The sequence below is a fragment of the Poecilia mexicana genome, unplaced genomic scaffold (genome assembly GCF_051168715.1).
Source record: "Poecilia mexicana isolate PSO_F unplaced genomic scaffold, ASM5116871v1 scaffold_14, whole genome shotgun sequence".
Lineage (NCBI taxonomy): Eukaryota > Metazoa > Chordata > Actinopteri > Cyprinodontiformes > Poeciliidae > Poecilia > Poecilia mexicana.
Genome location: NW_028263383.1, coordinates 3574890 through 3598241, shown reverse-complemented (window position 1 = coordinate 3598241; position 23352 = coordinate 3574890). Strand labels below are relative to the sequence as shown.

Here is a 23352-nt window from a genome sequence, read left to right as displayed (position 1 = left end):
GCGATTATTTGACCTTTGAACAGACACAACTTTTTCTAAAACCATCATAATATGAGGTCTGCACACTTGGAAACCTGGCCATCCCAGCTTCTACTCGTCCTCAAATGAGTCGATCAGCGTCCTACATCCAGCTGACTGCTCAGTGCCTCACAATCTGCTCTGGGGCTACAAACTGATTTAAAACATGAATGTAGGAACTAATGAATGCAGGATTTACATTTTCCCCCAAGGACTTAGCAGCCAAGGCTTTAAACACAGCCTCAGAGGGACTACTTCCTCTCCCTGGGCAGCTAATAACCTTTCGGTTTGAGAATTAATTTGATGACGCATACAGTAACACAAAGTGATATGTGAAGCTTAGACAATGCACTTCAAATAAAGACGTGTAGAGCCTTTAAAAACTTAGCTTCTACTGCAGTAGGATAACTTCCTAGAGAAAAAAAATTATGTAATTTTCGAACTGTGGTAGCTGCCTCCAAAAAAAAAAAAATCATTCCATGTACCACAAATGGCCTGCAGACCTCATTTTGGACATCTTCTATCTGTAGAGAAGTTTACTCCAAGCCTTTAAAATGTTATCGGAAAATATGAACTGTAGGAGTGGCAGTAGTTATGAAATGAATTGGAAAAAAAATTGTTAAAAACAATAAATTTTTAATTGATCAATTTTTACTCGACTAATCAAAACAAGGTCTTGTTTTTTCTTACATTTAATAGATTCACAAGATTTTTCCACTATAACAAGATTATTTCTTTGAATCCAATAATCTTCCTGCTGTTTTGCTTTAGAGCATGGGTGTGGCAGAAAAATTAAAAACAGGGAGCCACGTGTGGAAAAACCAGGAGGAGAGCAAAAAAAAAAAAAAGGAGGTAAAAACAGAATAACTAATGCCATGTCAGGTCCTTTGGGAGTGAATGTGACGGATTTTGTAGGGGTGGGGAGACGCACACGGTTGGGAACCATTAATTTGGCTCCAAGATGTGAAGAAAGAAGTGTTGTCACAGCAGTAGCAACACAGATTGTGATGAAAAATGTAGAGAGTCCACCCGGGAGGAGAGACAGAGACTGAGAGAGAGCAACACACACGGCACGCACAGAGTTACCCACCACACCATCACACTGCTTCTGTGTCGTGAACATTTTGGCGCTTCTGCAAACGGAGAAAAAAAAAAATTCTGAGAAGAAAACTGAAGGAGAGTCGACAGGCGGGATCGACGCCTTAAAAAAAAAAAAAAAAACCCGCCTGCTGCAGCTGATTTTTTTATTTTGGAGGAGGTGTTGGTGGGGAGGGAGAGAGAGGCCAGTATGCCGGCATTTTTTTCTCATCAGTGCGCCGTGAGATTCTGCCGCCACGCAGGAACCCCCCACAGCAGCCGCTGCTGCCGGTATATGAGCAACTTGATGCGCTAAAGGTAACGCCGCTGAATTTCGCTGCCGATTTCCTTTCCTTGCATCAATTTGGTGCTGCGTGAAGCGATGGTGATGATGAGGATGGTGAGGATGAGGATGATGCTGCATCGGCGGGCTTTGAATGTGTGAATCCTGTACGGGACTCTCCTCCTTCGCGATGTAAATTGGAGCCACTAAAGTCTCTTTTTTTTTATCCCCCCCCAGCTCCACGTTAATTACAGTGACAACAATAAAAAAAAAACAAAGATGCCTTTTTTTGACGCTTGGAGTGAGGATGCCAGTGGCTGTGATTGTGTCTCTCCTGCTGCCGCAGCTCCTCAGCTCAAGACAGACTCAAGTAGCCTTAGCTGAAGAGCAAAACAGCAAGCTGGCAAGTGCTGTATCACCCAACACAAGCCGAAGGAGCCGGTGCATGTATGTGGGGAAGGGCATCCATCACAGCACAGCGCAGGGGCTTCCTGGGAGCCGCCACATCCCCACATTCGTCTGAAGACTTTTGAGAGATTACAACCCCCTCCTGATGGTTGTTGGAGGGCAGCCCCGATGCATCTTGTGCGTGTGAAAGCTCTCAGAGCCCCCCTTTGCCAGCTCTGCATCAACAGAAAGGAGACAGAGCAGACGGTAACTCGGTGTGTGTCATGTTAGAGGCTGGACTCTTGCCTGCTCGCACCAGCTCCCTGCCAAAATCTCTGACCTGCCCTGTCTGAGCCCTTTGTATGAGCATCTCTGCGCTGCCACAACAGAACCAGTGGTTTGTAGACATTACTGGCCTTTTACTCCGCTCCTCCAACAAACAACAACAACAAAAAAGGCCCCCCCCTCCACGTCTCTGACTGTCGGTGCAGGACAGAGCAGAGGTCAGGATGCAGGTCTCCTTCGCATGCACTGAGCACAACCTGAAGAGCCGCAGTGAGGACCGGCTCTGTGGCCTTCGCACCGCCCCACCTCCAGGAGGAAGCAGCGGAGGAGTTGGTGGAGGAGGTGGAGGAGGAGGAGGTGGCGGCAGTGGATCGGGAGGAGGTAGCAGCGGAGGAGGTGGTGGTGGACAGGGGGGTAACGGTAACTACGTCTCCCAAGGCTCGGTGAAGAACAGGGAGGGCCCTGGGTCCCGGCAGACTCCACAGGGCCATGCCCACATGAAGGAGGCCATCGGGCGGCACACCAACATGAAGTACAGGTGAGTACGGGCCACAGGAGCAGAGGCTGGGGGCTGGACACAGAGGAAGCGATTACAGATTAACTTTGACCTGACAGTACTTCCCATTTTTCTTAAAAAACTATAATTGCCACCACTCAGAATATCTTAATATCTTCCTTCTGTGGGCAGTCGTTGATTACTACGATGATGGCAATGGTGGTAAGAGTTCATCTCTAAATTGGCGGGTTACTGGTTCAATTCCACCTCTGTCAGATGGTAGCTATGGCTACTAACCAGTAGCTTTCCACCATCGGCGTGTGAATTGGTGAATGACAGAATGTCGTCTAAAGTACTTTCAAGTCCTCTGGGCTTGATAAAGTGCCATACAGACCATTTACTTATCCAAGGGGAAGCCACATCACTTAATGCTTGAATACCATCTGTGAGTCCATCCATCAGTACTTTCTCTTACACGTCGACTCTCCTGACCAAACCCAGTCTGCTAAAGCAGCCTAAATATATATTTATCATTTATACATTTTTCAGTAAAAGAATTGTGAGCAACAGACCCTTTGCTTCCCAAGAAGTATCATCAAAATGGTACTGTTGGGAAACTGTATGACTATCTTTGGTGTTTTGACTGGTGTTCATATCTGAATAATAACTACTGACACCTTCACAAGAGTTGACAGGAAGGGATGCCAGTTTTTTCTCAGCCAAGTTACGTCTATTTTACTTTGTTTATACTGGTTGATTCTGTATTGCTCTGCTTCGTAAGCTGTAAGGCAACCATTTTTGGTCACTTTGCCTTTTTTCTATCAAAATATGTGGCCATTTTGTAAAATCAAAAAAGCTTTCAGACACCAAGCTCGAGGTTGTGAAGTGAGGGACACCCTGGAAAGGTCCCCAGTCAATCACCAGGCAACACACAGAGCAAACATCCGTCCACGCACATAATTGCAAAACAATTTAAAGACACCAAATAACTCCACACTCTTGTTTATGGATTGTGGGACCTTTTGGCTACAAACCAATCATAAATGTTGTTTAAATTGTCCTTGTCCTCCACTTCCAAACTGACTCAGTTGGCTATTTTTGCAAGTGGGTATGGTTTTTTAAACCAAACCTGAACAAAAATACTAATTTCCCATGACAAAGCAGTTTGCATAAAGACAAATTTGATTTGATTTCCTAAAATAAACTACAATAAATCAGTTTTGGTAGGAGGAGGAGATTTTTTTCACTTTGTCTTGGTGCTGCCTGCCTGATTATAAATTGCTTCCTGTAGGGCTATTTACTGTTTCCTAGTTTAGTAAGCGACATAATAATGTCCAAATACAAAACTCACACAATGAAAGAATCCTACCAAAGTATTTCTCCCAAAAACAAAACAAAGAAACTCCAAAACCAATCGGATTAATAGTCTAAATCCCAATAAAAGACAACATAAAACATGGCATAAAAAGGTCAGAGCATATTTAAGATATTTAAAAGTCTAAAAATCAAATTATTTTTCATTTAAGACATTTTTTAGACCCTGCTCCAACCAAATCACACTTACAGGTGATAAGCTCAAGCCTTTCTGTCTCCATTTCGATCGGTCTTTTTGCTCAGGTGAGCGTGAGGTGAAATGTAACCAATTTGCCTCTGATTACCTGCAAGCGGCACCTACATGCATCCATTAGCTGGATGAGAAGCAGCTCTCAGAGTGGGCACTTTCTCTTAGCGTTAAAATATGACATGAAAACCTAGAAATGCTTATGCTGATGGACGTAAAAGCATAATCCACAGCAAACAGCCCTCTTGACTTAATGCAGATCCCGCCCTGGCCTCTTGCTGCAGATTAATACAAATCCTTACAGCAGTAACAGCTTTCTGCAGCATCTCTCCGGGTCACTCAGCTTTGAAAGCATTCCTTTCCCATAAAACAGCATTTCAACTGAGCGACGGAAAACCTTAGTTGCAGAATCCAGCTCTGAGTCACGAAGGAGGAACAAAATTTTGACGAGATAAACCAGCACGGAAAGCCTTGTTGGTGTCTGATTCGGTTCGGTTTGACGGATTTGAGCCTTCGCCGCGATAAGAACAGCAGCTCATGCAGCTTTGACGCTCAGGGGGATTCTTAAAGGGCTGTGAGACCCAGTCGTACCAAAAAACCCCAAGCATGCAGTTTGATACAGAACCCAGTTCATGTGTTTCGTTTAGTTTGACTGGAACAGCCAGGAACTCGGAGGAGAGTTTTAATGACCTGTTTTTCTAGTAATCAGGTTGATTGAATTCCTGCCATTCTCTTCAGGCAATTTGGTTCATTTAATTGGATGCTTAAAAAGGGAATGAGGCTCAAAACAAAACCGGGATGTCTCCTTTAGCGGCTCGTCCTTTTTAGAACTGCACTCGCACTTCTGATGTCGTCAGATTATTCTGCTTTCTTCAAAGGAGTGTCACTAATAGGGAGCGCAGCGGCACAATAAGTCTATACAGCATATGGACAGCTAGGGTTGCCATTGGCAACTCCCCAGGCACTGCCTTTAGTTTTTTTTTCCCCTCTCTTATTCTCTCTAATCAGTGAGCGTGGCTGTCGTTCTTATCAGCCCTCTGTGCTACTGAGCCCGGTCTTAACTCCGGCATCATCAGGCTGTATTCTAGATGAGGTGGATATTAAAATCTCCCCGACAAAGAGCGCCCAAACATGTCCGCGCACTGCTCGGATGAGACAGTTTATTTCTGAGCTGATCTGGGAGGGCAGCCTAGCATGGCACTGATTGAAGCCAAATGAGTGCTGCACGAGAGCAGAAGTGAACAGTTGGTAGTGAATTTTGATCTAATCCCATTTTCCAGATGGCTCACATCTTTGCCTCCACTCGCCCTGTTTGCCTACATGTTTTCTAAGCCACTTCCTACATCTGATTAAACTCGCTACTCGTCACTCACCGGCAGGTGACAGACGACGGGCCCTGCTGTCTGGCCGTAACTCCCATGACTCCCTGAAGCCCTTGACTCCAGCTTTCTTACTGAGAAATCCGGCATTCTGGTGTTTCTGTGTGCTCAAGTCTTCTTGTGATGTTCTTGAGTCAGATTCCTCACAGGGAAACTGGGCTATGTAGACCTTATTTTTTTTCACATACAGCAGTGGTTTGAAGACATGTTCATAACTCTTAAACTTTTTCACATTTTACCTCGTTACAACCACAAAGGTTTTGGGCTTTTTGGAGATTATTTCCATTTTCATGACATGTTTTTTAAAGGTTTGTAAGATAGTACAAACTGTTAACGTCTATGGTATACAGATTGGAGTTGGTTTTGATATTGGCATCAGCTTTAATCTCTAGATTTTAGATATCCAGTAAGATATCAACTCTTTCCAGCATTTTTTGCAAAACTTTAATTTAAATTTTTTGGAAAAAAAACGTTTGTTGCTCACTTCTGCTAGTAATGCCTGTTTTAACATCTTTTTCCTCTGTCTGTAAATTGCCGATATGCAGAATATTCCTGTTGTGCCGCGGTTCCAAACAGATGTTGGTGAGTTCATGGCTGCCGGGCAAATCGTCACAGCAGCAGTCATCTGCATGCCTTTACATTAATGCAGGAGAAAAACACAGAGTTTATGTGAGTAGCGAAGCATTCAACATTGCACCACGCAAAGAAAAAGCAAAAGTCAAACACAATTCAAGCGTAAATAATGTTTGAAAGAACTTCAGAACATCAGGAAAGATTAAAGGCAGGCAGACAGACGGACATCCTCCTGCTGCGTTGAAGTGTGAGGTCTTTGCCTTCCGTCCAGCAAAATTTGCTCACAGTTTCTCAAATGAATATTTTAGTATTTTTGAATAATCTGCCTCCAAGTGGTCTATCACAATGTAACACGTTCTGACATTTGAACCTTTGGTTCCTTGGGAAAAGGCTTCTTCATAACCCTGGAACTTTTCACATTTTATCAGGTTATGGCCTCAGCGGTTTTTACTTGAACTTTTTATGATCAGACCAAACAAACACTAAGCAGTGGATTAAAATGTCGCTGCGTATTTTCATTCACCACGTTTTGGTGTTATCACAGCTCCAAGTCTTTTGGGTTAAAATGAGAGGTTCTGTTCATAAAAACATGACATTTAAAGGAAGTGATAGACTTCTACTAGCTTCACTCACAAACACATCCAGCTTCAAATCTTACTACAAAGTCTCTAAAAACCTCTGCCAAGTTTCTGCCAGGTATTTCTCATCAAATTTGAGGAGTTTCATCTCCACAGCATGATTCTACCACCGCCGTGTGTCACAGTGAGATGGGTGAAGTGCAGTGCTACTGTCCTACCACAAAGCATATCGGATGTAGGTAAAAAAAAGTTTAATTATCATGTCATATCTGACTGGAGCACCTTCAATTATATGTCTCCAGTGTCTGTGGAAATGCACAACTAATTAGGCCATAACTTTATTACTTGGGTTTCATGACGGTAATGGAGTCTTACAAACCTCTGAAGTCTACACAGAAAAGCTGCAGGTGCTGAGATTAAATTATCCACTGGTGAAATGTATAAGCTTCTGAATTTAGGTCATTTCTGAAGTCATTTTTTTAAATTTAGGGTTGAATACATGCACACACACCACATTTTTATTTGAAAAGTTAAATGTTGAAAACAATAGAAGTTTGTGTTTACTGCATGATAGTTAAATTTTACAAAGGTTACAATATCTCATCTATTTCACCTTTATATATTCAGTGTCATCTGGCAGTAGATCACCACTAAAGTAAAATTTGATCAATTTTCGATAGAAGTGTCTACTGAAATGTCGCTTGCATTGCATAAAGTACATGTGAACCGTTAGTATTAGTCATAATATGGACCGCTACATTATATATGGCAACACATATAAGTAAAAGTGGTTCAAGCAAGACTCATTTACTTACATTTACTTACAAGCCCTGATTGTAACCTAATAAATCCCAAGCACTTGTTTAAAAAAACAAAACAAAAACAAAAAACAGATTCATTTAATATAGTAGACGTCATCATCATCATCATTATAAATTAAATTGTAATTAAGCAATCTGGCCTTGTATTGTTCCAGTGATTAATAATCAGAGGGAAACAAATGCTTCGTGTGGCTCACAGATCACAGAGTGCAGCTGCTGGAGCTCTGACCTTCAGCTCTCCTCTCTCTTCCAGTCTCTGGGTTTTTGTAGCCGAGTTTCCAGTTGGATGAACAGATTAGTGACTCACCATGAGGGCCAGCATGTCTCAGGCGAAGCCCCCACTGTATCTTCACTTGCTTCATTTCAGCCTGGCACGTGATCAAGAAAGGACCCGACTTATGAGACGTTTTTTTCTTCTTCTTTTTTTTTTCTGCCCACTTATTTTGTCACCTGCAGTTAAATCCTAATCTCAATCCTGAAATTTCTAATTTTAAATCATTTACCTGAACTGTAGTTTAATTACTTGTGCTTAACAGCTTGTGTACTTGAAGAAGTACATAAAAGCAGATAACTTAATCCCCTCAAAATGCGAGGCGACCTCTGGGTCAGCGTTGTTTGACGAGGGATGGATTCGTCAATAATTAACTGCTGATGGCTGCAGTCGTCAGCAGGGCTGCTCTGGACCGCCACCATCATAATCAGAGCCAGAATATACTCATCACTTCCACTGAATTAGCGTTTTTGTCAAAGTCAGACATGGATGTGTTCCTCTGAGTCCGGATGGGCTCATAGATGTAGGAATGAAGATTAACGCTTTATTTATCAGCTTAACCTTGAACATGTTGTAGGTGACTGCTGTCTGTTTCATAAAGATGTTTTAAAAAGTTCACATCTGCTTCTTAAGCTGAAGGATGAAAATTTAATCGTTCAAGGTTGGAAAAGTAAACAGGAAGGACTCCTGAAGTCATAACTCCAGGTTAGAGAGTCATTATTCTCACCTCAGAATCCAATATGGCTGCCAGATATTTAAAATGTAGTAAATACTGCAGTGATACATCATTTATTTGTACTTCCTTTGGTCTATATTTCATTAAATCTTCTTGTAATGTTACTGTACAACCTACATTAACACAGTCAGCTTTTGAATGTATTAATTTCAAAAAGTTAGCATCGTTAGCCAGTTGCTCTTCTGTGTGGCTGCATATTAGTAGCATTTCACTGTTTTTGTCCCAAATAATATTTTTAGAACCAAGTGCCACCCTACAAGCACCAATTTAAGCACTATTTCCCTGCTGAAGACTTATATTAATAGCGAACGCTTATCTTAAGTCACACGCTGACAGCATCTGGATGGCGCTTTGCACTTTGTGGCCTTTTTAAAACGGTAATCAGACAGGCAGTGGGCAGAGAGGAGTGAGGATGAGGAGTCGAACTCGGGATGTTTCACCCGCCCTAATCACTTCTCCACGTGACGCCCCTCAATTATTCCACTTAATGAAGCGTCCATCATTTATTTAGAAGACAGTTTGCCATGTTCACATGAATGAGATTTAGTATGTAAAAAGCATGACAGGAACTCCAAACATACCAATGAATCCACAAACGGCTGATTTATATTTAAGAAATGGGGATGTCCTGAACCTAGGAAACCATCAGAGGGTGTTGGGTGACTTCAAGCTGGATATCCATTGAAGAAATGCCTCAAACATCTCACAACTGAAAGAGAGGAAGAGCAACCTTTTCCTCAGAGACTGACTGATTGTGACGAGAGAAAGCTCTCTCTGAAGTTAGTCCAACGAAAAAGGACTAGCTAACAGTCTCCTTGTTAGGGCTGAAACGATTCCTCGAATGATTCGAGTACCTCGATTATTAAAATTCCTCAAGGAAAATTTATCTTTGTCAAATTATGTTTTAGTATTTAGCGCACCATTTTATGGCCGGGTCATTATTTGCGTTGGGGAGCGCTCTCATTTCCACCTGTAAGTTGTTGCTAAGTGCTAGCAGCGTAGCGTCGAATTTTACGGGTTTTTATCGATTTCTGGGGACCGGTGAGCAATCTTAAATTGTTTGTCGAAATGCTTGAGGTACGGCAGCTTTTGCAGCTTTTGTCCTCCGCGAGGCGACTGTGTGAAAGCGAACGGCGGGAAGAACGATGCCAGTGTATTTATACAGGTGAGCAGATAAAAACAGGAGAGAGAAAGAGAGAGAGAGATTATTCTGATTACTCGATTAATCGTAAATATAATCTGTAGACCAATAATCTGTACTACTAAAATATTGGTTACTAAAATATTCTTTTCTAACAGACCTACATCTTTTTCCTTCCCAAAGATAAAAAGGCAATTGACATTAACAGAATATCCTGATATCCTGACTGCATTATCTTTGTACATTGTACATTCCTAAATCAATTAAGTTTATTTTATAGCACATTTCAGCCACAAGGCAATTCAAAACACAAATATGAAGTTATTGAACAATTGAGGAAACTCTACGTCTTCTGAGCACCACATAAGGAAACGCCTTGCGTGGCAGTTTGAGAAAACATTTTCCTCTTGAGAACCTTAAGCAAAGTCTGAATTCAACCCGACTTTAAACTCCTCAAAATAAACACAGAGTTTAAAATAAAACGACTCCAAAGCAGCAGAACTGTTTAGATCAGTGAGGCTTCAGTAAACAACAGAAGTGAAGGATAAACTCCACTCCACTGGCTATTTTTCATCGTTTTTAATTCATTGAGTTGTCATATACGAGGTAGCCGTCTAGGGAAAACGACACATTAATGTATTTGTCTTCCTCTGTCCAGGGTGGTGACCTTCTCACACAATCAATTTTATTAACTCTTGAACTTGTGGATATGACTCTGAAATTGACTTGATGTTCCGTCCCCGTCTTCAGCCAGGGACGGAGCCACACACGCATTTATTAATATGCTTTTTTTTTGAAAGGTCTATTACCATAAAAATATCTCCCAATGCCAGGCGGCTTTAATAAATGTGTTCTGAGCTGAGAGGAGTCACGACGGCCGAGAAAATGTTATGGTTACTGTAGAATCGGAGGAGGGCGGCTGAGATTGTGTGTCTATGGCTGCATGCGAGGGAAAGTGAGCGATTTTTGGCCTTTTTCCCACTTGCTTCACTCTCAGCATGTGTATTTTATAAATAGTACAGACCCACTTGTAAAACTGTCTTTTGTACATCTCAGAGTAAAATATCTTCACATTACACGCAAAAAAAAAAAAAACAAGTGTTGAGCCAAACAGTTTATAAATAGTTTGAGTTTTAAACAAAACCCTCATGTCAGAATTAAACAGTCTAGTCCAGCCAATAAAATATGTTCCCACAGAATCTGCTAAAGAACTGAAGGACTGGCTTTGTCTGTTTAATTTTGACGCTGCAATGTGTTCAAAAAAGAAGATTACTTTTTAGGAATTGTGGTATTAACTGTATTATATGGATGGATAGATAGATGGATGTATTAGACCAGCACCTAATTCTGAAGAGGATTCTGATTTAAAACCAGACTTTAACTAAAGATGGCACATGTGCATAATATGATATCTTCTTTTCCAATCTATATGCTCTGGGTGTAGATTTAGGGTTGTGAACCTAAAACTCAATGTCAAGTTTTTTAATCCCTCTAACGGGTTTTCTTATCTAATTTTATTTTATCTAATTTCTCTACAAGCCCACCAATTTTCGTATTTTTCTGTCGAACGTAACTCCAAATTATTTGAAAGAAATTCACATATTTCTGGACTTCCACAGAAAAATGCACCACTACTTGAAAACTAGTGGCTGACATTTTCAAAGCAGCCAATACGGGATCTCAGATGTTTTTATCCTGTGATTAAATGACACTAATAGATTCCAAGGTGCTGTGTTGTATGTTATATCTGAGAATTGGCTTAAAAGGGGCCTGAATGCAAATGCATGCCACAGTTTTTTAGATAGTTCTGATTTTCTACTAATCTAAAGTATTATCACATAAAATCTCATAAATAAATAAAGTGAAGTTTTGCGGATGTAAAAATGTGGAGAAGTCCAAATCCAGAATAAACAGAACAGAACCGACGCGATGGCTCCCCTCCTCCCATCTCTGAGTGGAGCTAATAAGTTTGAAAACCATGAACAGGTGGCAAAAATATTTTAAAAAATAACATTCAGGATGTGAGAAAAAAAATCTAATTTTGGGCGAACTGACCCTTTAGAGCTTGGAACACGGCGTTATTAAAAGACAGCAGACTCTCTACCATCTTCCCACAGCTAGTGTTCAGAAAATGCTCGTATAAGCAACAACACACACACGCACACACGCACACACACACACGGTTGTTATTAATATCTAGATGTGCTTCCCTCTGGAGAAAAGCCTGCTCAGCATGTGTGTGGCATTTTATGACAACTGCAAGGGGAAAAAGAAAATCTCCATCATCTGCACCTAACCATCTGTATCCAGCACCTTCCTTCTGTGTGGGGTGAGAACTAAGTTTAAATGTCAGCACAGGTTAAAATGCTGACTACACCATGACAACGCACCTGTGTGCGTGTGTGTGTGTGTGTGTGTGTGTGTGTGTGTGTGTGTGTGTGTGTGTGTGTGTGTGTGTCTCTACTTCTCTCCCTGTGTCTCTTTCCTTTTCCCCTCATTAACAATTTATGCATGGAAGATCCCGGTCTTTGTAATCATCTTATTTGGATACTGTGATGTATTTCAGCAGGAAAGCAGAAATGAACGAACAATCACAGGAGGAGAATGCAGGAAGCCACACTTTCAGAGGCCACAGAGAAGCATCTGTGTGCCCTGCTCACGAGTGCATTCATGTGTGTCCACATGTAGATCTGTCCCTGCGTTCCAGCGCAATTCCCACTGAGCGTGAACGTTCACAACTGTCAGCCTGCACATTAAGGATTTTGTCCGTTTTGGTTTGTTTTTTTGGGGGTTTTTTTTTTTCAAAATATGGGCTGAGCAGTCTGCTGACGTGTGTGCGAATGTGTGCGCTGGTGATACAGTGGAAGAGGCATGAAGGAGGTGGCGAGAGGAAAGGAGTGAGCATGTGTCTCTCCAGACTCTCTGATAGTAATTTAGCAGACTGCAGCACTGCAGAGAGCTGTGGAGTTAAGAGTGGGAGGAGGAGGAGGAAGAGGATGGTTGTGTGTGTGTGTGTGTGTGTGTGTGTGTGCGTGTGTGTGTGTGTGTGTGTGTGTGTGTGTGTGTGTGTGTGTGTGTGTGTGTGTGTGCGTGTGTGTGTGTGTGTGTGTAGGGGGGAAGGCGGTGGAAGGGTTAGCTGTCACACACAGGAACAATGACGTCCTCTGCTGCCCAGAAACAAACAAACAAAATAAGATTTTTATGGGACACGGCAATCAGGACAGTTCGCCCAGTTCTGCACGCCATTGCATTCTGCTCCCGGCAACAATGCAATAACTCGCAACGCTCGGCAAAACACGCCACACACTCGCATCACGCACTCCCATCCTTAACGGGCATATTGGATGTTAGCGTACAGACTTGCAGTTGTGTAACGGCTCTCTTGGATGCTTGACATTCTCCTAATGCTGACTCATGTTTTGTTTTTGTGCTTGTCGCACATAATAACCTTTGTGTTTGTCATTGTGGAGCGGTTTGAAGAGGAAAGTATGGAAAGAGGCTGGTGTTGTTATGCTTCGCCTGTGGAAGACGGCCTTGGGCTAAATAACAGGCTGAGAAAATGGAACACACCTTACAGTTTTCCTGAAAGTTTCTCTCAGAGCGACTGCACGCACATTCAGCTTAGAAATTTAGCTACAGGGATAATAATGTAGGCTTTTAATTATGCATTTGAACAACTTTTTTTTCCGCCCCCCCAACAGTGAAGTGATTTCACTGCAAATGAATTTTGGAAAGAAGAAACGATACACTCCAGTTTCTCTAACTGAAAAAGTGTTAAAACTCTCAAAATATTGCAGAGAAACATGCACTTCTTGTTGGTATAAATGAACTTCTGTCCTGTCCTCTTATCATAAATGGTATTATTTATTTTTATTGGTTGTTTATTCTTTTATAAAAACCCAAACATCATAAAAATACCCCTTCAAATTTACAACAGGGATTGGGCCATCCCAGATTCTTATTTTCAGCCAGCTTTGTTTATCCCTAGGTCTTTATAGTCAAATGAGGCAAATATTGAGCTTCTTAAGACAATAAATATGTTTGAAGAAGTTAATTTAAGGGTTTCAAAAAAAACAATGCACTACCTGTTAAGCCTGTTGGTGGCAGCAGTGAGCAGTATTTTGGTAGCTTTAAGTGGATGGAGCAATGAAAAAGAAAACTACATTCAGTCTTTATGCGACGACGTCCTGCAACTTCAAGATGTCCCTGGTCCAACACAGATTTATCAAATGTCTGAATTTCCTCCTCAGGATGAAGTCAAGTTCTCCAGAGTCCTGATAACGACCTCATTATTTAACTCAGGTGTGCAGACGGACAGACAGATCTAAAAGTTGCAGGACATCCTTGGACCCAACAGGATGTTCGTAAAGGATGATGGCCCTAAACACACATGTTCTGACTGGCGTGCTGCTGGCTCCCTAACTAAACTTTTTGTTGCAAACGAATCCGCTGATTTCCATCAGGAAGAACTGAATGTTTAGCTTAAAATCCACGCAGGCAGGGAAAGTATTTTATTTTACTGGGCTCACTATGCGGCCAGTTGCATGCAAAGAAAGCCAGCGACCTCGCATCATACCGTTATGTGAAAAAAGAAAGAAATGAAGACAGATAAACCGATTTAAAACAAGTGAAAATATGAATAAATAACTGATCTGACATGTGCTTTGAAAGAAAAGCCACTTGTTTACATTAACTCCCTCAGTGTGAAAGGAGCAGAGCTGTTGTTGCCTGATGAACCAGAGCCAGATCACCATACAAGGATTTAGCGACGCACCAGGCCCGCAAACACATTTCACTTCATCTGTCATCCCCGACCTTTCACCTGCGCCGTATTTTGACGTGGTTTAATGCAATGGCATAAACACTTTGCATCTGACACCCACACGCGCAGCGCACATACACCGACAAATGCTGCACACACGCAAACGCTTACATATGCAGGGGGGGGGGCCTAAAAATAGTTCCACGTCCAGCATTTAAAAATAGACCGGGACAATAAAAGCGGGACTCGTTTGGCTGTGTCTAAATGCTTTGACAGTCTGTCTGTCTGCATTTGGCCGTTTGTGTGCGGACGCAGGCAGACAGGCAGAGGAGGGGAGGAGATGAAACGACGAGCAGCGATGAGTTTCACCGCAGTTCTGCTGTCCCTCCAGCTGGCTCCTCGGCTAATTGGGATGGGGGAGAGCGAGCTTAAAGGAGGAGGAACAGGAGGAGAGCAAGCATGAAGCCCACGTCAGCTTCAGCTGCACAGGCTGCTGTTTGAGATGCATCTCTCTGCTTCTCCCTGCCAAAGCCTTCAACACTCTGCTGTCTGGATAATCAGAGGTGGCAAGCTGGGTAATGGACTCCTCTATAGCTTATGGGGGCATTTTGGGTCATTTATAGTAAAGACCAGAGAATCTTTTAGCAGGAGCTGATCTCCAGCTCCCCCCGGAGTGGTTTTAGTGACCCACACAACTGTTCACATATAATGAATAAAGGTCGCCTATTCAAAAATAATTAGGCAGAGGTATCAAACTTAACCTCGGGCAGAACAGACTTTCACTTTAGCTGCAGAGGAAGAGTTCATGCCTAGAATAGGGATAGCATTCAATGCCATGCAAAGGTTCTTACACCTTTTTAACTCTTCCTCATTTTGTCACTTTGATACAAAGTATCTCTTAATTTTGACGTTAAGCATTAGTATTATGTAAAATCCACTTTTTTGAGGTTTAAGTGATGTTATAATGTTATTCCCTCGTCAAAATCATGACTGGACTGTTGCTTTGATCCTTTAATCGCCCATGGCATTTTAAAATTATGCAGATGTCACATTTTTTAAAATAGTTTTAAGTGTTTTTCTCTTCTGTCTCTTTCATCTAGTGAAGTTCATCAGTCAGCGGTCATTGTCCCTTGTGAAGGGTTTTACTTTGTTTAGGTCAGATGCAACATTTGAGCCTGATTAATACTTGCACCCTGACTGAGTAAATCCAAAAAAAGCCCTGATTTCTTCCTTTCTCAGCTCTTCTGTGGATTTGTTTTCGTGCTTCAGATAGTTGTCCAGCTGTCTTGATTGGTTTCCAGGTGTGAATAATGTTTCTCACTGCTGGATACAAACATTTTTCTTTTGGAAGTGGATGTAGAAACCTTGCCAGATTGATTGGCAACAACATTTGCTTCTCTAAGATTACTGCTTTTTGGCATCAATTTGCCGTACCTGAAGGCTCAAATACAGGGTTTAAACAGGCAGTCTCACTTTCTGATGATAATTCTTTTAAATAATGTTCAATTTTCTGCACCTGCCTTTGTACTTTTTTCACTGCAATAAAAATTTTAAGGCTTTTTTTTTTCATGTTGTTCATCCGATATATTGAGTTTAGCTTTAAGACAAACAAATGATCAAAAAACTAAATGCCTGCTCATGAAGTGGTTTGTCTCTGTTTTGTTTCGCAGGAACCTGGGGAAGTCCGGCCTTCGTGTATCCTGCCTTGGGTTAGGTAAGTTGGTTTGAAGGCACTGAAAAATTAATCTCTCTTTAAAATCCTCCACACCAATGAGCCGTCTCCTGCTATTCAGGCACCTGGGTGACATTTGGGTCTCAGATCTCTGATGAGGTGAGCGCAGCTCTGCTGGTTTCTGTTTCCTCTCCCACTGGGTTTTGCAGAACTAACACATTTCTGTAGGGATTTTATTTCTACTTGTATAACTTTCATGTGCTGCCGTGAACGTGTCGGTTGTCTCCAAACTTTCCTGATTGCTTGCGTTCCCACAGATGGCGGAGAACCTGATGGCCCTGGCTTATGAAAATGGAGTCAACCTGTTTGACACGGCAGAAGTCTACGCCTCTGGAAGGTCAGACTCTTTTCTTCCATCTTTTCAGCAATCGATACATCTATCATTCTTTTTTGTGAAAAACAAACCAAGAAAAGTGTACATCTATGTGCAAAAAATATGCTGAATTTCCGAATGGTTTCAAGCAAGCGCAGGATTTAAAAAAATAAAAAAAGAAAAGACTAATCTCTGATTTGTTTCTCCACAGAGCGGAAATCACCCTGGGGAACATTATCAAAAAGAAAGGGTGGAGGTGATGTTGATCATTTTTTTCTGTCTGACTCACATAGATGTAAAATGCCTACAAATGTTGTTTTTGTTGTTAATTCACGTTAAACATTTGCTGATAATCCCTCCTCTAAATGCATCACATTGCTTTTAAACCCAATCTCAAGGGAAATGTATGCACTTTAGAAAACTATAGAGCTTTGACCTAATGCAAACTATAAAACCATTAAATAAACATCATACAATATGTGAATAAACTCCCAGATCAGAACCTTGTTACCCAAGTTTCACTGCAACACAGTGAACAGAGGGAATATTCCTTTTTGAACTTTAAAACTTCTTATTCCACCTGATGAGAAGAAATAAGCCAAGTTAAAATCTGCTCTCTTTCTTTAGGGTTTATAGATGAAAACTCACATTTGTGTCCCTTTTTTAGGCGCTCAAGTTTTGTCATCACAACAAAAATCTACTGGGGAGGCCAGTAAGTCCAACTCTAAGGATTTATTGTTTCTTCAATACTTTCCATATAACCTTATTGTCTGTTTTTATCACTGCACAGAGCAGAAACAGAGCGAGGACTCTCCCGAAAGCACATCATTGAAGGTGAGACACATTCTGCTCTTAGCATTCAAGTATTTTAACCTACAAGAACGTCTGAGTCTCTTCTCTTTTCATTACGCTTAAATTAGAACATACTGAATAGCAGAGGAGAAATATAAAGCACAGTATGTCAGCGTGTTAAAATGTCAGAGAGCCTAAAAAACATAATCTAAACAAATATAAGGAAATTCATTTCTTTCCTCCAGTAGGAAGGAGTTCAGTTTTGTTTAAATTGAACGATAAAAACTACATGTGACTTTTAATAATCTGTATAAGAATAAGGGACAGGGCTCTAGTTAATTTCTAAATTCAATCAACATGTTTCTTCTGACTGGACATAATGTTAATGTTTTAAGATTAGACTGAATCATGGCTTTATTCCAGCAAAGAGTCTAAAAATTAGGGTGATGGGAAGGTGGCCTTCCGACCTCGAACACTTGGATCTCCACACCAGAGAAATGATCAAAATCTCAATAAAAACATACAAAAAATGAGCAGAAATTCTAATAAATATTGGTAAGGTTCTAATTAATTTTCAAAAGGCCATTTTTCATAAAATGTTCACAAAAGCAGTTTCCATGTTAGATTCTCCTTCTATGCTGTTTTGGCATCTTTCGCGACACGCCTGCCTAAATTTCTTAGTTGAATTAAAAAAGCCTTAACATTTTTTTAATGTATTTTTAATAATTAAAACACAGTAACACGTGTTTGTTTTTTAAGTATTACAAAACTGATGAATGTTGATGTTGGCTAGCTGCTAGGTTGGACAAAAATACACTAAATATCGGTGCTTATGCTTTTATCAATTGCAGAAAACAATTTAATCTCTTGAATTTTTTTTCCCGGTTTTTCACTAATTCTAGTCAAAGTAAAATGTCTTCTCCAAAACCTGGGAGGCTGCATCTTCTTTAAAATGTAGCAACTTGCATGTCATTCAAAATGTTTTGAATGATGAGATCAATGTTCATCTCAGAGCTTTTCTTCATGAAACTTCCCCTTTTTTTTCAATTAACAGTTTTACTAAAGATCTATGTGAACATTACAGCTACCTGTGTACATTGCTCTTATGTGGTTATCAGCAGCAAATTAAAACGTTTTTCTTAAAACACATTTGTGCCTAATTAAGTGTATCAATCTAAATGTTTTTTCAGGTTTACGAGGATCCTTATCAAGGCTCCAACTCGATTATGTGGACTTAGTTTTTGCCAACAGAAATGACGTGAACAGTCCGATGGAAGGTCCGTTTTAGACGCATCTAACATATTTGTCAATAAAGCGTAACTTCAAGAGGTGTGTTCTTTAATAACCGGCTTAATGCTGTGATTTTTGCAGAGATTGTTCGGGCCATGACATTTGTAATAAACCAGGGCATGGCCATGTACTGGGGAACCTCCCGCTGGAGCGCAATGGAGATCATGGTGCACACTCAGAAAACCGCAGTCGATACTAATTCACTGTTTTCAGCTCTCCTCTGTGCTCATTCTGGCTCTGTTTCGGCCTCCAGGAAGCGTACTCCGTGGCACGTCAGTTCAACCTGATCCCACCTGTGTGTGAGCAGGCAGAGTATCACTATTTCCAGAGGGACAAAGTGGAGGTGCAGCTTCCTGAACTCTACCACAAGATCGGTGAGGCGTCCACGGTCCTGCAGCTTTGGCCACTCGGATGAGTTTAATAAAGGCTTCGTTTTGTTTCACTGTTCTCTCTCTCGCTCTCTCTCAGGTGTGGGGGCGATGACCTGGTCTCCGCTTGCTTGTGGATTAATCACAGGGAAGTACAGCGACGGCGTGCCCGAGTGCTCCAGAGCAGCGATGAAGGTCAGTTTGATTTAAGCGGCTCTCGTCGGGGGCTTCTCTCGCTCAGAATAAGCCTGGTTATGTTTCTCTACCTCAGCAGTATGCCCATGCAAAGGTCACTGATTTTCCTCAATGTTGCCTCTGCTGAAGGGATACCAGTGGCTGAAGGAGCGAGTGAACAGCGAGGAAGGCAGAAGGCAGCTGGCGAAAATCAAGGAGCTCCATCTGCTGGCAGACAGACTGGGCTGCACCGCCGCACAGTTAGCCATAGGTACCACGACAAAGGGTCTGGTTTCATGTTGACAACATAAAACACGTCCACTTTCATGTCAGTGACGTGTGAGAAGAAAGTCGTGTCTGAAATCTGGTAGATTTTACATCAGGTGCCTTCCTTCAGGTTAGACATGGTCAGGTTTAGGTAAGCAGTTGTTTATTGGGGCTATTTGCTCTCATCCAATGACAGATACTGACTTGTTATTAGTATGATCATAATAAGCTGCTGTTTAACTTCACTACTCATCATTTCTTATTTTAATTTGTGAGACCTCGGGATAAGTTTTTTTTTTTTTTTTGCATTATCTTACAATCTTAAATGTTTGATTCTGAAAACATTTCTGGGTATTTTTAGATTTTTTTTTTTTCCCCCCTATTGATCTTCAGAAGCTGTCAAGACAAAGATTTGTTCTGTATCTATTTAAAGTGCACTTTCATTAATTGTTTTTATTTTTGGTAGCTATTTACTGTGATGTTCCTCATCAGATCATCTCATCTGATCTACTCTGTATATTCCTCTGGAAAGTTGCATTAGCATGTTCTCAGCTGTGCCATCATCGCCACACCAAATGCAAACATCGTTTAGCTTTTTCTCAAACTCTGGCCAGTTTTTGCAAATTTGGCATTCGGATCCTGCGCACTGAAGGAATAAGGAAAAGTGTTTCAAAGTACGTCAGCAGCTCATGGTTTTGTGTTTATCTTCTGCAGCCTGGTGTTTGCGAAGTGAGGGTGTCAGCTCTGTGCTTCTGGGTGTTTCTAACACTGACCAGCTACTGGAGAACCTCGGCGCTCTCCGGGTAAAACGTTTCTCCTTTTTTTCTCTGTATTCTTTCAGCTGAGCCTCGCAAAAATGCTGATACCACTTGAATACCTCCAGATTTTGTCACATTATTTTTTTGTTTATCCAGGAAAAGCTTTTAGAGGCAGAGCGGAAAAACTATATATCTCTGTATACTAAACTATTATATTGACGACAAATTAATCACTTTGACTGAGTTAACTGAACTTGTCAGTCTGAGGCTCTGATATGCTCACTGATAGAGGAAATTGTTCTTTTTTTAGTTTGATATTAATTTCGTTAAAAACAAAACAATTACATACAATAGAAGGAAATATACATGAAAGGCAACAGAAAGAAAAAACTAAACAAAAACATCAACTCAACAAAAAAACAATTCAATTTGTAGGTAATCCACGGTGCTTTGCTGGTTTTATGAGTTGTTTTGAAAAATTAACTTACTTTTTTGCTAATGTCAAAAATGATTCGAGAAAAGCAACTGAGAAAAATCATTCTGTGTATCAAACTAAATAAGTTTTATTTCCTGTTCTGGAGATTATCCAACATGCAGTGGAGGGGCTTTGATAAAATGTTAAAAACACATGTGAATATCTTTCACATGTAAAATCTCAGACTCTGAAGGAACCTGCCGGTCCGGAGGGCGGTACTCTAACCGGGAACGTTATGAATTCTCTATACTGAATTGAACAAATGGTTGTTGTTTTTTTAAATATGACTGCTTATTTTTCCTTACACCTTTCTGGAGACGGGAGTCTGAGTGCAAAGAAGAGTGATGAGGAAGAGCTCAGTCCAGTCAACGAACAAATCCGAACTAGCTCAAAATTTGGCTGTGCTGTTTTCATTCTCCCAACTCTTTTCGAGGAACTTTTCTTTCTCGCATTTCTTACAACGCAGCAGACAGCCTTCCGGCCTCGAGGAAACCTCCTCGGGCAAACCGCGGCTTGTCTGAGCCGCCGGTGATTATCGAGGCCAAGACCCGAAAGAACCTGGAGCGAGAAGCCAGAGCCGGTTCCGAGACAGAAAAGGGCGACTGAAGAATGCAAATTACGCGCATAAACCATGAGTTTACCTCAGAGAGAGAAAAAGAAAGAGAGAACTTGTATCAGGAAAACCTGAACGTTCATTCCCAACCAAAAATCCTCTTTAAGTCTTTTTTGGATTTTCATATTTGTTCATTTATTTCTTGCTAGCGAATATCCCTTTAGTGTGATTACCAATAGTTTAATGATTTATCTTTTAGTGACTCATTAGGGTTTGAGGCTGATTAAACTAATTGTTTTATTTAATTAGACTGATATGCTTTATTTTATGTATTTAGCAGGGAACTATTTAATAAGCTAACATCACTTTTTTTTTTAAATTGTGTCAATGTTTGAAAAGGTTCAGGTCACATGAGCTTCTCTGCAAGGCAATGCACATACACATAGACACAGTTGTTTAAAGCAACAGATAAATATTAGAGTGCTATTCAAACTGCGCTGTTTCTTTCCCCCCTCCCACCAGATTTTATCCCAAATGACACCACAGACCATCACTGAGATCGACGCCCTGCTGGGAAACAAACCGCACTCGAAGAAAGAGACGCGTGCTTGAAGAAGCGAAACAAACAGTGACAGATGACGTTTCATGACAAGAAAACCGTGGGAAGCTTCGCTTTTTGCTCTGCTGTATACTCAAATTGCATGTTCTCTGCAACATTATGCTTCCAGTCTGTGCGCATACACATTTTTGCGCAACAAATCGTATTATGTACAACAACTAAAAAAAAGAAAAAAAAGAAAATTTCTCTCAGCTGTAAAAAGAAAAAACAAAAAGGATCACATATTGCTCACTGTCAATCGTTCGCAGACTTCATAGACGCAAAGGGACAAGCTTCTGCTGTCCGCAGGAACTGAGAAACGTTCGCAACTTTCAGCTGCAGTCAAAGCACAGGACACGGCCCAACGTGGAAAAGAAACCCCACCTTTTTGCAACATTTCTGGTTAAATGGTGCTATCGCTGGACGTGCGGGTGGGTCTGCTCCCCCTCGCAGCAGCCTGCTGTGGGGTTTGACGTTTAGCAAGCAGCCAGAGAGTCAGAGGTTAGCACCCGTGAGTCTAGCTGAACATTTCCCATCATGTGCATGTGACTGGTCTGCAACGCTCACTGTTTTACAGGGTTGGGAACATTGAGTTACTTGTGAAATCAAAAAAAAAATCATCATACAGTCTAGTTTAAGAAAAAATGATCAAGCAGTACAAAATTAACCATTTATTTTGGTTAGCAAAAGTCACTTTAAAAAAAATGCAAACAGATATTATTAGTGGGTGCAGTTTATGAAGACTTTCCCAGCCCTGCTGCTTTCCCAGAAGTCTTTTTGCCTCCTCTGTTTGTAAACTGTGCGCATGTCCCTTTAAGAGAGAATTAGCCCCAGTCGGGCGTAAATGTGGCATGGCTTTTATGGCTTATGTAGATTTGCAGTGCCCTTGTAAGCCAATGTTTTGTTTTTTTTTTCGTTTTTTTTCTCGAATAGTCCTGCAGTTTGATCCAGCACCCTGCTGCTGGGGCCTCGCTTTAACGAGTCCCCGCAATCCTGGGACATGGCCGTGTCCATCTGACCTTTGACCTATACCCTTTGTATTGTCTTGAACTGTACAGGAAAGTGCAGGCGAAAAGTGTCAATACTGTAAAGACTGTACTAAAATAAAAGGTTTGCGGTAGCTGAAGAGTGGGAAGGCGACAGCTCTGGACACACTGTGGTAAAAATGTACTTTTCCAACCGTAGGAGAAAAAAAAGTTTATTTAATATGACACAAAGAGCCCCGGGGTAAGAATTAGCAAATGTATTTTTTCTTCATTTTTTTTCTTGAAATTTAAAATATATCTTCTCTGCTCAAATTTCTTGAGAGTACGACTTCTGTATCCCTTTGACTCTTACACACACACACACACACACACACACACACACACATTTTCTTTGCTCTTCTTCTTTGTGCTGAGTTTATTTCCAAATGGCGTAAAGATTTACTCATTTAGTAATCTTTCAAAAAGAACAGAGCAACATTAAATTAAATACAAGCAGCTGTTCTGGCTAACACAATGCTTTTTTTCTTTTCTCAATAAGCTCTAATTTAACCCAATTTTTTCTTTGAACAGAGGAAACGAATGAGAAATTACAAAATTATTGTTTTTACAGCACAAAGTCTTCATGACTACCTTCAGATGCTCCTTGCATGTTGGCATGTTTCTCTTCTAAAGCCCCTG

At 41.1% G+C, this 23352-nt stretch overlaps 1 protein-coding gene across 1 annotated transcript; it reads left to right on the top strand.

Annotated features, from left to right (window-relative positions):
- Positions 1-22986, top strand: LOC106923483 (voltage-gated potassium channel subunit beta-2). The gene is made up of 14 exons (XM_014996526.2): positions 1-2588; positions 16039-16082; positions 16162-16199; positions 16358-16437; positions 16625-16669; positions 17081-17125; positions 17204-17247; positions 18396-18482; positions 18577-18662; positions 18749-18869; positions 18964-19058; positions 19188-19308; positions 20019-20107; positions 21613-22986. Exons 1-14 carry the CDS (start codon positions 2275-2277, stop codon positions 21700-21702), a joined length of 1299 nt encoding a protein of 432 aa, XP_014852012.1. The 5' UTR covers positions 1-2274; the 3' UTR covers positions 21703-22986.
- Positions 22987-23352: the final 366 nt, after the last annotated feature.

Bases quoted from the DNA above. Each gene is read 5' to 3' on its own strand.
- LOC106923483 (XM_014996526.2), top strand. From the start codon at position 2,275: ATGCAGGTCTCCTTCGCATGCACTGAGCACAACCTGAAGAGCCGCAGT. The intron at 16,200-16,357 runs GTGAGCGCAGCT...GCGTTCCCACAG, and splicing joins GGTCTCAGATCTCTGATGAG to ATGGCGGAGAACCTGATGGC. The intron at 18,663-18,748 runs GTGCACACTCAG...TTCGGCCTCCAG, and splicing joins GGAGCGCAATGGAGATCATG to GAAGCGTACTCCGTGGCACG.